Raw genomic sequence first — 16603 nt, forward strand, 5'->3', positions numbered from 1 at the left:
CCTGCTCTGTAACTTTCCCATGTGGACACTGTGGAAGTGAATAATTCTTGCCCACAGCACCCACATGGGAGAGATACAGCACAACACTTTGATGCACACTGCTATTCATACCGCTTTAGGCCAAACTGTGAGGCAGTGTAGACGGAGCTTGAGTTACGCAAGCTTATTTCCTTTAGGTATGGGGCAGATTTAAGAAACAAAATGTAAGTTTTTAGCAATAGCTAAGAAGTTTGATCTGAGGATGTCAGTGGGTGGAAAAGGGGCCCTAAACAATGCAGTAGGGTTACAGTTCTGAAGACAGGGGATTAGATTTTTGTCTTGGGTCACAAATGAAATGAGTTAAGTCTCTGATCCCATTCAGTCGTCGTCGTCGTCCCCGCCCCCTCACCCACCGCAAACCCGCCACACAATTGAGCAGGCTCCTGCATGTCCACCGAGCTGTGAGGGGAAGCATGCATGAGCACTAATTCCCTTGTCTTTAAAACAAATGTGTGGGAAAGAGGGATTCTCTCAGTAATGATTTCTTTCGTAGGGAAGCTGTTAATTCAAATGACCTTTTCTAAAGTTTAATCTTCCTGAAAGATTGTTTCTTCTCAGGAGCATATGAATTTGACAGAAGAAATACTGCAGTTAATGGGCTGGTCCACACTAACCCCCCACTTCGAACTAAGATAGTTCAACTTCAGCTACGTTATTCACGTAGCTGAAGTTGAACTATCTTAGTTCGAACTTACCGCGGGTCCACATGCGGCAGGCAGGCTCCCCCGTCGACTCCGCGTACTCCTCTCGCGGAGCAGGAGTACCGGCATCGATGGCGAGCACTTCCAGGATCGATTTATCGCGTCTAGACAAGACACAATAAATCGATCCCAGAAGATCGATTGCTTACCGCCGGACCCGGAGGTAAGTATAGACATACCCAATGTGAGTGAGTCCCAAATTCCACTCAAGCAATGACCATGAATGATGAAGCAGAGTACAATGTTTTGGCGTGTCCCTTCTCACTGCATTCATGCAGTTGTCACATGAGCAGAACTTCATGCCATTTTCCACAAATATTAAACAAGTTACTAATTACTGACATAGCTTCAGAGATAATTTGCCCTTGAGGCAGTCAATAGTTGGGGTATTTTGTCTGTAGGACTACAATTAAATCCCAGAAGTCATATTTAGACAGAATCCTGGACCCATTAATTTGAATACATCTACTCAGAGTATTAAGTGACCTGACATTCTGATCCCACATTTTTGTAATCAGCAATGAAAGGTTTGGGATTGTAGCAGTTTATACAAAATTTAAACATTTTAAATCTGCGCATAAAAACTCCTGTTTAGCAAAAAGAAAAGAAAATAGAAGCTGTAGTGGGAAATTCTTCGACATAATGAGACTGATAGTAATTATGTTTTTAGGCCATCATTAATACACTGCTTGAGAATTGTAATGTTTTTAATAGCTGCTCTATCCAATTTATATTACATTGTCAAGATAAAAATAATTGCTGTCTTTATAAACAGTATATTAAATGATCTTACACCGGCGGTTGTTGTATGGCCAGGTACAAACTAAAATGAACTGAGTGTTAATTCAGGCAGCTGTAATGCTGCTAACAGGCTCAGCGACATGGTGCATTTAAAATTGAGCTGTGAGCTAACATAAAATCATAACACACTATGTCAGTTTTGGGCATCTAAAGTTAACCCTGTATGACTGGGAGTTGAAGCTGCCTGATAGCATCCCAGCTGTTGATAATGAAATGCCTCATATGCCAGTGATGATTGAAAGGAATTGCTTACATGACATGATATGTAGGGGAGTCATTTAATTGTTTTCATAAATCTTTCTTTTGAAAATACAGTTGAAACTGTCATGGACTTCTGCCTAGATGGGAATGTATAGTAGATATTGCTATTTATTTCCATAGCACTAGCAAAGTGCCTGGTACTTTTGCAGGTAACAAGATATCCCTGCTACCCAAAAGAATAAATGTATAGTTAAAATGGACAACATGCTGACACAGAGCAGGCTGGAGATCAGAGGCAATAAAAACTACATTAATGAACAAAGACATACACAGAGCATGTATCTTGTTAAGCTGTTTGGGACAGGGACTGTCTTCTTTGCTGCATATCTGTCCAGAGAATATGTAGTACAGTGTGAGCCTGATATCTAATTGGTGCCCTTGGATTCCATAATATACAAATAAATAATAATTCAATCACATTGGCTGGAGTAAGTGCACAGACAAAAATTAATAATGAAAGTAAAGTACTCTTTTTCTCACTAAAGAAATAAGAAGGAAGTCTGCTGCTATTCAGCTCTGAGGAGATATTATCCTATTTTCTGTGTACTGCATCTTTAAATGTAAGGACTTTGCCAGTCTGCTGGGAGAATGAAGGGAGATGGGGAGAGTGTTGAGGGCAACTCAAGATGGAGGATCTTAGAGCGAGAGACTGCTCAGTACCATGGGATTCTGGCTTGGAATCCTCATGCTAAAATCATCTAGACTGGAAGAACATGTTGGCTATTTGTGTATGGAAAATATAGCACCTCTCCACAGAGAATTAATGGCGCTATTCCAGATTTAGAATGGTGTAAATAAGTGCAGTATTTGCACTCCTAGTGTTCAGTTGTGCAGCTATTAAGTCTATCAAGGTTTCCCATTGTCAGTCCCAATTTACAGGTACTTAACTGATTAAAAATGGTCTAGGCTGAAATATTGCATTTAATTGTAGTTCTGGATTGGAGCAGTTACACTTTTTTATAAAATTAAGGTTCTGTTGGAAATTCATTCCCCCCCCCCCTCAAGGGCTTTCCCTGAGGCCAAACAAAAAGAGTAAACATGGAGGTAAAACTTACTTTAATGCAAAAGATTTTCGGTTAGCAGAGGATGTCCAGCAAATTCTATTCAAATTTCATTTTCAGCTGTCTCTAGCTCGTGCCATCTGGAGCACTCAAATTATTTAGCTTTTTTTAAACTACATTACTGATTATGGATATCCGAACATCCTGTTCATTTAGGGCCTGATCCTGAGCAGTAAGGAGCATACCTAACTCCAGCTGACTTTAGTGGGGTTTGAAGTGCTTAGTGTCACTCAGGATAAGGAATTAAAAAAGCCATAGACTTAATATTTTAAAACATAGTCCTTTAATAACTCTTGTGCTTGTGAAAGATGCTATATGAGCAGTGTTATCAAATTATCTTTAACCACAGGCAGGAGACAGTCTGAGCTTTCCCAGAACACCCCACTATGGTGCCTCAAATAGCATTTGAAAGAGAACATCTAGAGGTGAGAGAGTAGGTAGATGACTGTGCCTATTCAGTCCGTGCTCTCTGCACATATTCAGTACATGCGATCTTATGATTAGAAGTTTTATGAGGTGGACTCAGGCTATATAACATCAAATGTTAATTGCTGGTCATATCAACATATTCTCTGTCCAGTGATTTACATGTTTCACATCCCATGCCTAGGGACCTACCAAATTCACGGCCATGAAAAATGCATCATGGACTGTGAAATCTGGTCCCCCGCCTCCGGTTAAATCTGGTCTTTTGCGGGCCTTTACCCTACTATACAGATTTCACAGGGGAGACCAGTGTTTCCCAAATCGGGAGTCCTGACCCAAAAGGGAGTTGCAGAGCAATCACAAGGTTATTTTAGGGGGTCGTGGTATTCCCACGCTTACTTCTGTACTGTCTTCAGAGCTGGATGGCTGGAGAGTGGCAACTGCTGACTGAGGGCCCAGCTCTGCAGGCAGCAGCACAGAGGTAAGGGTGGCAATACCATACCATGCACTTACTTCTGTGCTGCTGCTGGCGGCGGCTCTGCCTTCAGAGCTGGACTTCTGGCCAGCAGCCGCCACTCTCCAGCCGCCAGAAGCAGCAGCGCAGAAGTAAGAGTAGCAGTGCCGCAACCACCCCTATAATAACCTTGCGGAAATCCCCACACACACACACTCCCCCTTTTTTTTTTTTTTTTTTTTTTTTTTAAGCCAGGACCCCTACAATTACAACACCGTGACATTTCAGATTTAAATAGCTGAAATCATGACATTTACAATTTTTAAAATCCTATGACTGTGAAATTGACCAAAATGGACCATGAATTTGATATGTCCCTAGCCAGACCTTAGTACTAATTCCTAAAGTTACACCACCATTTTTTAAGTTGGTATTCTAATGGTATTAGTTTTTGCCATTGTAGGTTGCAGTTGGAGATGATAAGCCTTGATCCTTGGTCTTGATATGCATAAAAAGCCATATTCAATTATTTTCTGGTAACAACTATCTAATTGTGTGTGCACGCGTGTGTGCGTGCATACATGCGTGCGTGTTGTTTTTTCAACGGGTGGCTTCTTCCGTTCATTGTGTTCTGGTCTAGAATGTTGTAACCCGAGACATTACTGGACAAAGTGTGTCCATATTGCACTGTCCTGTCACTTCTGCTGTCTCCTGTTCATCTGTAAATGCAATTCAGAAATGCCCTCTTGGGTTAAACAGACATGAACTTACTGCTTCCTATACATCAGACCATGTATCTACCTAATTTCTATACTAGCGCTGCATATTAATTATTCTGTACATTGTACCGTAATATAGAAGTGAAAAAGTGACTAGTTTCTGGAACTCCTTCTTTCCAAGCTATTCAAATCTTTTCAAAACCTTTGTTCACTTTAACCTGTGACTCTAAATCACACTCACCTTGCCTGTCCTTCTCCCCAATGATGTATCTTCACATGCTGCATTTCTGTCCTCCGATTGACTAGTCTGCAAGGATACACATTGGACTTGTTTTCGCAACTTAGAAACTTCATCTTTCTTTTCTGTTACTTTTTCTCTTTATGTTTAAGTTTTATGAGTCACTGTATCAAGTTTGATGAAGCAGTGTTTGTTAATAAGGAGGTCAACTTCCCTGCAAAGGGTCTAATATCTTTCCAGGGAAAATGAAGAGGATTTTTTTCCCCTTGCCTAATCCTTTCCGTAAGAAATATGCTCGGTACGCGCATTTGAAGACCGACACAGAGGTAGAGCTCCAGGTTCCATGAAGGCTGCCTTTACTAGCAGCTTTGCAGTAGTCTGGTCAATCTGAGCCAGTTGTATGCACTGTGGCTGGTCCCATCTGGCTATGTTGCCTGCAACCCCACTCAGAACTGTGTGACAGGAAGAATGAGATTGCACCTAGTTAAAGTCTGCTTACAGTGGTATTCTACCCTCTAGTTTGGAATGTCTCCCAAGTGATAGAATTGCACGGCTTGTTTCCTTTAAATGGCCATTCCTTATGTTTTAACACCTTGATCTTCAAGAAGTTTTTGCTGAACTCTTAACTGGAAACAAGCCAGGAAGGAAAAGAAACAGGCTGCCCTTGCCCTAGCTTTTAAAATATGCACCCTTGTTCCCACTTTACAAAACTTACCATGTATCTGAGGGGATTATTTATCTGGTTCTTATGAAGAGTAATATTTAGAAACTCAGATGAAAGCATTCCTATTCTACCTATGTAAAATATATGGTGGTGATGTGTGCGTATATAAATGGTATTGTATGAAAAATGAAGCTTATTGTCATATGGGATGCAGGGATCACTTAAATGTCAGAGTAGGATCCTGGGATCCTAACAAAAGATTTGTTTTAATGAGTTGTGATTTCACTTGTATTTAAAGTATTGATCTGGCCCTTGGGGAAAATGTTAGTGAAGATTATACACAAAGATCTGCTGGTCTCTGAAAAAGGAAAAAATGGCAACTAAAGATCTTACTCTATGGTCAGAGTACTTTACCAAAAAGACTTCCTGCTTTGTTTGTGTATGAGCAGTAGGGCACCGTTAGTGTGTATTGATTCATGTTAGCCTCGTGAACCAAATTTTATTGCTCAAGATACTAAGTGCTCTTTCAAAAATATAAGTAATTTTAGGCATGCGAACAGTGTAAATTTCATCTTTACCAACTCTGTATACTGTACCTGAACTCTGTTATCCAGGGGTGATGTGGTCCATGTATGTAACTTGTAAGGACTTCAGGATGGAAGATGCTATATTTTGGCCAGGTTGGAGTTTCAACTTTCTGTTGGCATATATCAATAATTTTATTTGTAACAAATATGAAAAAGTATGGTGGAATTTTAGCCAAAATGGTGTCCACTAAAAGCAGATGAACTGTATAATTGTTTATATTCTCAGGGCTGTCACTAGAGAATATAAAGTGATGAGAAAAGATAACTCTTGGTACAATAGCCAGTGCTGTCTATGACTAAATCACAAGAACCTAACAAGCTGGACTGAATCACCAATCATTGCAATTCCTCCCAATCAGCTTTTGAGCTTCTTGACCGAGAAGCCTGAGGACATCTTGGGAGGGAGGGGGGGCAGTGTGTGTGATGGGAGGGGGGAGTCTTGCTACATCAAAGCTTATTTGTGAATTATTTGAGTTTCTTAGGTTTTTACTCTTTATTCCGTTCCTTGAAGGAAAATAGGCAACCTAACAAGCCTAACTTTTCCTCCTCAAGCCTTAAATATAATTCAGGTTGGCAGAGAGGTCTAGGGAGTTCATTTCTACGCTTTTTAATTCTGCTCAGTCATTTTTGTTTTAAAAACTGGTAACCTTAGGCCACATTGATGTAATCACATCACAATTTATTGTGCATGTAAAGAGAGGGGGGCAGGAATTAGGAGTATGTGGTATAAGTGACAGTTTAGGATGGGAGGATAGGTAGAGACCATTAAGTGGGTGATCTCTTCTGAAAAATAATTGGAGTGGAACGTCCTGTGCTTTGGGAGTTGGTGCTGCTCATTACAGTACATGAAGCTTGGGCATCTCCTTCCACAGATGGTAAACTCAGAGCCCAGTTGGGACTTTAGTAATCACTCAAACCCTAAAGAAGAGAGGGGAGAAGGGAATGGCACGATATCAGTTGTCAGCCCTAGGTGCGTATAAAGATAGCACTAGCACAACATTTTCTTGTGTCTGTACTTAAGCGTTGGTGTGTGCTTGATGCTTGTGAAAGTAGAGTACCTGTCTGTGCTTGGTATGGGTGCTGTTTTCTGTGGGCAAAAGTGTTGCTGTACATTTGGGGACATTATCAGCTTTGCTTTTCACATGATGTACCAAAAACCTCCTAAGCTGATCAGAAACATGATCTTTTGGCCACTGCAGCAACCAAGTGCTCACTGATGGATTTAATTCTGTTTGCATCTGCTGGATTTCAGTGTGATTGTACAAGTAATGGTATTAGTTTCTTCTCCATTTTAAAGCATAGAAGCAGATAGACTTACAAATAAAATCACCACAAATTAAATTAACTTGCCTTCTCCAGTAAATTTTTAAAATCAAGAAATATTAACTATTAAGCTAAATGACTTAGTTGTTGCCAGTGTCATCTTTAAAATGGTAAAGTAGTAGTAATTAAAGAAATTATGTTATTTATTCACCTTTCTTTGAGTATCCATGAGCTATTTTGTCCTTTTAAACTGAAAGTAACATTCTCATTATGGTATTTACTTTCCTTTTCAATATTTTGCACTAAAGTGAGCATCTTTCTACTTACAACCGGGAAGTAACAGCACTAATGGTCATATACAAATTAAATAGCTTTTTTCTGTATCTGAAAGGGGTAAAAATTCAAAATTATTGGGAGTATAATACTTACACTAGACATAAATACTTAAATCTGATTTTTAAAAGTGTTCTCAAAACAATTTTATTCTTGTGCTTTCAGGTGCTGCTAAATCCAGTCCAGTTTCTAAACCAGGGTCCACACCTTCTCGTCCATCGTCAGCAAAAAAAGCCACACCGAGCAGCTCAGCATCCAAATCAGATAAAGATTTGGAAACACAAGTCATACAACTCAGTGAACAGGTAACTTTGCTTCAACCACAGAATTAGTTATCAGTAGAACCCTACCAAATTCTTGGTCCATTTTGGTCAATTTCATGGGCATAGGATTTTAAAAATCATAAATTTCATTAGTTCAGTTATTTAAATTAGAAATGTCAAGATGCTGTAATTATAGGGGTCCTGAATCGAAAAGGAGTTGTCAGGGGCAGGGGTCTGCAAGGTTATTGTAGGGGGATTGCAGTACTGCTACCCTTACTTCTGTGCTGCTGCTGGTGGTGACTCTGCCTTCAGAGCTGGGCAGCTGGTGAGCAGCAGCTGCTGTCCAAGAGCCCCGCTCTGAAGCCAGAGCCGCCGCCGGCAGCAGCGCAGAAGTAAGGGTGGCATGGTATGGTATTGTCACCCTTACTGCTGCGCTGCTGCTGGTGGGGCGCTACCTTTAGAGCTGGGAGCCCGGCCAACAGCCACTGCTCTCCAGCCGCCCAGCTCCGAAGGCAGCGCAACAGCAAGCATGGGAATACCACGATCCCCCTAAAATAACCTTGTGACCTCCCTGCAACTCCCTTTTGGGTCAGGATCCCCAATTGGAGAAATGCTGGTCTCCCCTGTGAAATCTGTATAGTATAGGGTAAAAGTACACAAAAGACCAGATTTCACAGGGAGAAACCCGATTTCACGATCAGTGACGCGTTTTTCGTGGCCATGAATTTGGTAGGGCCCTAGTTATCACAAGCACTAGGAAAGATATGAAAAGTCATGAAACCAAAGATTACTCTATACTTATAGTAAAAGTACTGAGACAGAGCAAAACATTGAACAACTGAAAAATGAACCTCCTATTTCAGTCTGGATTATATTCACTTCACAGTGGTGAAGGATCTAACAAATGGAATAGCTCAGCTACGAATGAAAAAGTGATGTCATTAAAAAAATGGTACTCTAACAGATGGCTGCAGGATGGCCAATGTTGTACCCATATTTTAAAAAGATGCTAAGGATGATTTTGGGTGAATCATACTGCAGTGTGAGAGCTGCCTTAAAGCTAGTTGTGCTTGAATATGCATATTACAGTTTTACTTGAATACATAGCTGCATGGTTTATAAGAAAAATTCTAGTCCCTCTAACATGTTGCATGAGAATTTAGGAAGAAAGAAGAATTGATGGATTTTATATATTTAGAGTTTAAAAGGTATCTTGATAATTATTTGCCCTGTTATGAAGAATCCAGTAACATGTTGTAAGTTAAGTCTGTCCTTATGGATTAAAACTTGTGATAGGAGCAATAATAAAAAATAACTTATTTTCACGAGGGAAAGAGGTTTAATAGTAGGGTGCCAGGGATCTGTAGTTGAATTGGGAGTTTGGTGGTGGTCAATATACTTTGCTATCTGGAAGGAAGACAACAAAAAGGCAAAATACCTTTTTCAACTGAGAAAGGGATATACCTTTACATAGTGATTGACTGACCTATAGCAGTGGCTCTCAACCTTTCCAGACTACTGTGCCCCTTTCAGGAGTCTGATTTGTCTTGTGTACCCCCAAGTTTCACCTCACTTAAAAACTACTTGCTTACAAAATCAGACATAAAAATACAAGAGTGTCACAGAAGAATTACTGAAAAATGGCTTACTTTCTCATTTTTACCATATAATTATAAAATAAATCAATGGGAATATAAATATTGTACTTACATTTCAGTGTATACTATATAGGCAGTGTAAACAAATAGTTTTCTGTATGAAATTTTAATTTGATCTGACTTTGCTAGTGCTTTTTATGTAGTCTGTTGTAAAACTAGGCAAATACCTAGATGAGTTGATGTACCCATGGAAGACCTCTGCGTACCCCTAGGGGTATGTGTACTCCGGGTTGAGAACCAGTGACCTATAGAACTTTGTTACAGGATGTTATTGAAGATTAAACTAAGATTTTTAAAAATTATTCTTTTATATTAAGAATAGAGAGCTTGATTTTCATTTCCACTAAAGATTCTTTACACCTGTTTGGCCTTAAACAGGCCTTAAATTAGGCATAAATTCCATTTACATCTGCTTTGAGGCCCCGTCACACTACTAGACTGGTGTACAGGGCCTTTAGTGGGTATGAGAATCAGGCCCGAATCGTAATTATACTAACTAGGACAGAATTACAAAGGCTGTCAGCCCTCGTGCTTCAGAGTAGAGACTGTGTACCTGTTTGAACAGGGCTAAACACAACAGGGCCTGGATCCTGATTGGATCCTCTATAAATATTTTTTTAAAAGTCTATAATGAACCAAACTATAAACTAAATCATCTCTACTAGATTGCCGTATGTAGGAAAAATGAAAAATATAGAACAGGGCTCAAACATTATGCACCATATCCATGATTATAGGTGCCTGAAGTTGGGCACTGAAGTCTGTGGTTAGGAGCCTAAATAAGTGGCCTGACTTTCAAAAGTGCCCAGTTCCCAGCAGTTCCTATTTTCTTCAGTGAGAGCTGGCGAGTGCGCAACACATTTGAAATCTTTGGTCTGCATTTAGTCTTATATTTTCATATTTATTATGGCTTAAGTCACTGTCATATCTACCACTGACACATTTTTAACAAGTGTCTAACAGTAAAAATCCTGAGGACTGTATACAAATGACTGACACTGAAAGGGTCAATATGGATGATTTAAGTGGCGCAAGCAATAGTTATTGAGGAGTTGACAAGTTTGCATTAAATCTTAGATTTTTTAAAGAGGTCACTTGTTTCTGCTAACAAGACTTTTTTTATATAGTGACTGCTTGGCTGGCACTTCACTATTAAGTTTATAGGACCTTCTGCACCCTGCCTGCATAGTGCTCAGCTCCAAGGCAGAGAAGTAATGCTTCTAGGGCTGTGGAGCGAGCTTTATGATGCCCCAGTCTGAGTGCTGTGTGTCTGGAAGAGGCAGGGAGAAGCTCCCACACACCATAGTAACAGCCTATCCACACCCAAGAAGTCCTTCACCAGCAACAGCCATCCCAATCATTTGTTTGGTTCACAACCAACAAAATGGCCAGAAAATCATCCCATACCTGGAATACCACAGTCCTTTGTGGCTGCAAAATATTGGGGCTATGGTGGGTCATGGGACAATTTTTCCACCTTTTTATGAGTTGCAGATCAAAAAAAGATTGCGAACCATTGCCCTGTTACCTTAGATGTATAGGCAAAATTAGAAGATCTCAACTACTGAGGCTGTCCATACACTTTGTTTTTTCCACTATAGCTTCATTTAATGAATAACAAGCTTTCTAAGTTTTCATGACAATTTCAGGTTGCCACTTTAAAATTAAACAGGAATTGAGGGCTCTGTTCTAGTTTATGTGAAACCTGTTATTTTAATACAGTCAGGATAAACCATAAATGAGTGCTTAGCAAATGAGTGCAACAGGTATAGTGGTGAAAGAAAGCTGGCAAAGTGTATCTTGGAACTAGATTCTCATGTACAGGTGTCAATTAAGAGAGTTACTTTGAAACTCGAGCAGTTTCGGCTTTTGTCTCATGCGGCCATCATGGGCTTTTCTTGTGGCCACAGCACAGCCTCCTGGGTGGTGATTGGGGGGGTGGGGGGGCAGCACAGTGGCTCATCCCCCAAGGCTGCCAGCAGGGGTTCAGCCCTGCCCCCCTCTGGGGCCACAAATGCCAGAGGATCAGCCAGCCAGTCTGAGTTGGCCACCTTACTGGGAACACTGGGGCTTGGGCTTCCTGCTTCAGCTCTGGGGTGGCAGACAGCAGGCTCCAGCTGTGGGGCTTCAGGTACCAGCTGCGACTCTGGCCCCAGCTGCATGGTGGTGGGTGCTGGCCTTGGGCTCACCACCCCTCCATCACCCCTGGCCCTCACTGCCTCCCTGCCCATCTCTCCATCCAGGACTTAATTTGTCCCCGAGCTTGCCAGGGATGAGTAAATCCTGCTGTGGAAAGTAATATTTGTATGTCTGTTAATACCACTTTTCACTGCCTCCCAGCTAGCTAGCAAGTCTGCTTCTATATATAAAACATACAGATATCACTTTTCACAGCATCAGACTTACTAGCTAGCAAGTCTAATAAAAAAAGCAACCAAAAAAGCAAAAGAAATATAGAGGTTCCTAAATATCTCAGAATATTAAATTGAAGACCATATAGACATGCTCACAGGTTTGCACACTGTATACACTGTGATTAATTCTGGTACAAGGAACACCACAACAACAAAAGAGAAGAACATGAAAAGCACCTTGAGTTTCTATTCTGTGTAGGTCCAGTAAAGAATAGAGACAATTGTATTTATTATTGAGTTTGCAACAAAAAAAACTCTACCTAAATAAATTACAATGATTTGGACATGTATATGTGCATATTTATTTGTTTTTCCTAAAGTTAAATAAGTATTTTAGGAAAAATTGTCAGAGTGGCCACCAGCAAGAGTTGATGGCCGCTCTCTGAGGCCACCAAAAAATTTGTTGTGAAAACCCCATCAAGGAGTACCTGGATCAACCACCTGAAAGCTAGTATTTCAGAACTACCACTACATTTTATGCCAGCATAAGAGAATTCTGAAACCCAGCACCAGACCAGTTAAACAAGTGAAGAAAGGTATAAGCAGCCACGCACAGTACTTGCACTCAAAGATTTTTTTAAAATGTATTAAGTCATCTAATTATTATTCTGCCAAGGCAGGATTGACAGAAAACTAAAAAAAATTATCAGGAAACAAAGCTAAATATTTTTAAGGAGTAGATAAATTTTAGGATAAACAATACTTACAGCAAATGTACATTAATTTAGCCAAAGTAGAAATGCGGCCATTATGAATATTGCGTTAATTGCCATCGCAAATGGCACAGCTTGGCACTTATAGCAGTCTCAACAGGGCCAGATTTTAGTCCTAGATCCAGAGCCACTCTGTCATTGTAGCTTGCTATTGGTATGTATTACCAGAGCACTGAAACATTGTGTAAAAATGGTCCCTCTAGGGTCAGGGTTGAGGTGCATTGATGGGTATTATGGGGAAGTTTACACTGCTTTGCCTATACTGCTTTGTGAACAAGGATATCCTTATTCAGACAGTCTGGCACCTTTAACAACTACTAAATACACCTTAAGTTTAAAGATTTGTAAAAAAGTATATATATTAAGATTATGCCTGTTATGTACTGTCCTGTACTGTAGGCAAAACTCACTCATAGTCTGTCTCACAGATGGCATATGCTGTGCTCCTGTTATTGGAACATGTATGTTTTATTTACAGGTACATTCATTAAAACTTGCACTCGAAGGCGTGGAGAAGGAAAGGGATTTCTACTTTGGAAAATTAAGGGAGATTGAACTTCTCTGCCAAGAACATGGGCAAGAAAATAATGACCTTGTCCAAAGGCTAATGGAAGTCCTTTATGCTTCAGAAGAACATGTAAGTGCAAGATATTCTTTATTCTCGTACATTTCCTTAATGCAAACAAACAGGCTTAATTTCATTTGAAGAATCACTGGCACTATATTGGGTCAAGTTCTCTAGGTAGATCAGCACAGACTGTTGCAACTTAGTCTTTTTAACAAATGTCAATTTAAAACACTTTGCATCTAGAAACCAATATTTTTTTGCTATTGGTGAATGCACTGAAGGGGCTGATAGTTTTTTAGCGCAGTTGTGTAAATTTTGTGCGCTCTAATTTTGTTGAGACGTTAATCTGAAACAGAATGGGACGTCATAAGCATTTTGAAGTATTTTCATATGTTCTTGTTCCTGCCTCTGCTTTGTTTCTGCTGCTGCAATTATACAGAAATTTCTTTGTAATCCTGTACCTTGACATGTTCTTGAAAATCAGATTACATAAATATGATGAAATATAGAGGTTCCTAAATAGCTCAAAATATTAAATTGAAGACCATATAGACATGTTCACAGGTTTGCACACATGCACACTGTATACACTGATATTAATTCTGGTACAAGGAACATATTTGCTTTTTTATTTAACATTTTTGTCCTGTTGCTATAGGCAGAATCTTCAGTGCACAAAACCCAATAATCTTTTGTCCTTTTCAGTCTACCAATATTTAAGAATTATTTTATCTGGAAGATTAAGCAAGAATCTCACTAGTATTATAGACATAGCACTGTAAACATTTAATAGAGCAGGAAGAAGAGGGCTGATAAAGAATACTGACTAAATTCCTTAGATATGTTCAGGGGTAATTACTCCATGAGAATTTAGTTGGAATTATTCCCATTCATGTTAGCTAAATCCCTGTGTGCACTACTCTGAAGATTGACACCACGCACATGCACACACCCCACCCCTCCGTCTCCAGTGGACCGTAGCTTTGGTTCCAGAATGTATTGGCATCAATGTACTCTCTCTGGTACTATGGTTTTGTTGACACTTCCTTATTTAGCACCTATTCTCAGATGATAATTTCAGTAGTAGTTGGTTTAGTTGTCTTGAGATAAAATTATTGGGTCATTAAAAGCAAGGCTAGAGTAATTTACCTTGTGTAGTTTTAAAAACACTATCAAGAACTTGAAAATTGTAATTATGATCTTGATGGCCACACACAGCTAAAACTGACTGGAAGTGGGAGGGATTCGTGGAGGTTTCCTTAGGGAACAAACCAGTATTTCAATACTGATAGGAGCAAACATTTTAAAAAAACTTGACCAGACATATGAGCAAAGTCATAAAAACTGCACATATATAGTGGTCAAAGGAAATGTCTGGATGCAAGAACAGTGATTTATTTGTAAAGGGAAGCCCTTCTCCCCATATCCCTATCACATCTGTTTGTTTGTTGGCTCGAATTGTTAAGCGACTTCCCAGCTAAAGAATGTTTGTTGATTCCCTTTTCTTTAGCTTTCATTATTGGCAAAACACATCACAAAATTCAGCTTACCTCAGACCATAGTTCTGAGCCTTTTGTCTGGTTCCTTCCATCCTCCCCACTAGGAATGTCATAAACTAATAGCTGCACAAAAACATTTAGCATATACAGTGCATCCTCACCTGAAGTCTGTGACCAAGAAGAGTCTACGGGTTTCATCTTACTATTACAGCCCTGTTCTCCCACATCTGGATACAGATAACTTCCACGGAATTATTCATATTCTGCAATGGGGAAATTGAGCCCCTTGCTTTATTGGGTGTCTTTCCTCCTTAGCTCTTTGGTGCTCAGTTTGGTTTACTGAGGCGAGACATCAGCGCACTAGCACTTAGAGCCAAAGATCTAGGTGCTCTGATGCTAACAGTGGAGAGGGTACTTGCATAGCTTGCCTACTCTTTCTTTTGCAATTTCTTCTCTTTTCCTTGGCTTGCCTTGCCTTTGAGTTCTATTTTCTGCCTGTGCAGTGAATCTGTTCCTCATCTCCAAGTTAAATTTTCTCTCTATCGCTGAGCATTTTATAGACTAATCCCTTGGTAACAGCAGTTAGGATTTCCTGAGCCCCAATGAAAGAGAGCCCCAACTCCCAAAGCTACAAGCAGCTCCAACATTTTTGGTTTCTTGCTAATGAGTTCTTGCTAAATCCAGCTTTGGTTTAACCTCTGGTCCAGAAAGTCCCAAACTGCTAATGAAAGAGCTGGAGCGTAGGGGCTATCAGTGAAAAGGTTAACTTAGTGTTCAGGGTGCATTTTAGATATCAAGGGTCATGAGGCTTTCCTCAGCAAAAAGTTATAGTTAGAACAAATCATTCCTGGCAAAGGCCTCATGCTTGAAATATCATTGTTGACTTAAATTTGTTTTCAGTTCATATTTCCAGTAACCTTTTGGTAGCGCTCACATGCCCTGGTTCATTTAAGCTGTAATTTTACAGGCATATATTGTATTCTTTCTAGAGAGCATGCTCTATTCAGACATCCCAACTGTTTTTATTCAGGACAGACAAATCCCTATTTTTAATAGCTCTTTCTTTTAAATAAACTTAATTCTTGTGAAAAGTTCTGAATTGACAGGACTAGAGACTGGAGCTCACCTCTCAGATCAGCTACCCCCTAAGCAGGGCCGTCCGAAGGATATATGGGGCCCTACGCAGTATTATTAAACTGGTGCCCCTATGCCGGCGCATTCAGCTCTGTGAATACTGGTTCCCCTATACTGGTGCCCCTATGCCGGGGCAACTGGTGCCCCTAGGTTGGCTCTGTGAATACGGCCCCTGCCTTCTGCCTAGTAAGGAGACTGCAGTGTGTGCTATGTTTGTGGGAGCCGACCCGCTCTTACCTGCTATCCCAGTCATAGCCGCGGACTCCATGGGTGGGTACTCCAGGGCTGGAGCACCCACAGGGAAAATTTAGTGGGTGCAGAGCACCCACTGGCGCCAAGCTCCCCCCCCTCTGCCCCCCTCCCCCAGCACCTCTCGTGCCTCGGCGGCCCAGGGCTTACCAACTCCTCCCCCTTCCCTCCCAGCGCTTCCTGAGTGCAGCGAACAACTGATTCGCAGCATTCAAGCTCCGGGAGGGAGGGGGAAGAGCGGGAATGGGGTGTGCTCGGGGGATCTAGCCTCTCATATCTAGCTTTTATTCATAGATTGGTAGAGGAAAAACAAGCTTTCCTGCTTTTTTAACTCCCATCTGCTTTCTTAACTTGAAATAAACTAGTCTTTGAACTGAACTAGTTGAATAAACTGAAATGAAGAAAATATTCTGTCTCTGTTTAGCACTTCAACAAACTCAGGTGACATCTACCAGTACAGTGGTTTTGACTGTCTTTAAAATTTGGCAGCAAACATGTACTGCTTGATATTTTAATGTTTAAATTAAAAAATTTTAAAATTGTAATAAGTTTTGGCCT

General features: G+C 40.4%; 1 protein-coding gene across 5 annotated transcripts in view; it reads left to right on the top strand.

Moving 5' to 3' along the window:
- MAPRE2 (microtubule associated protein RP/EB family member 2) overlaps positions 1–16603 on the top strand; it is a 144332-nt gene that overhangs the window by 120602 nt on the left and 7127 nt on the right. For all 5 annotated transcript variants that reach the window (XM_026661941.2, XM_026661949.2, XM_024192850.3 and 2 more), the window contains 2 exons: positions 7713–7852; positions 13074–13232. In XM_026661941.2, coding sequence (XP_026517726.1) covers positions 7713–7852; positions 13074–13232 — 299 coding nt within the window. The remainder of the gene's footprint in view (positions 1–7712; positions 7853–13073; positions 13233–16603) is intronic.

Source organism: Terrapene carolina, unplaced genomic scaffold (genome assembly GCF_002925995.2).
Source record: "Terrapene carolina triunguis isolate 2854851 unplaced genomic scaffold, T_m_triunguis-2.0 Scaffold58, whole genome shotgun sequence".
NCBI lineage: Eukaryota > Metazoa > Chordata > Testudines > Emydidae > Terrapene > Terrapene triunguis.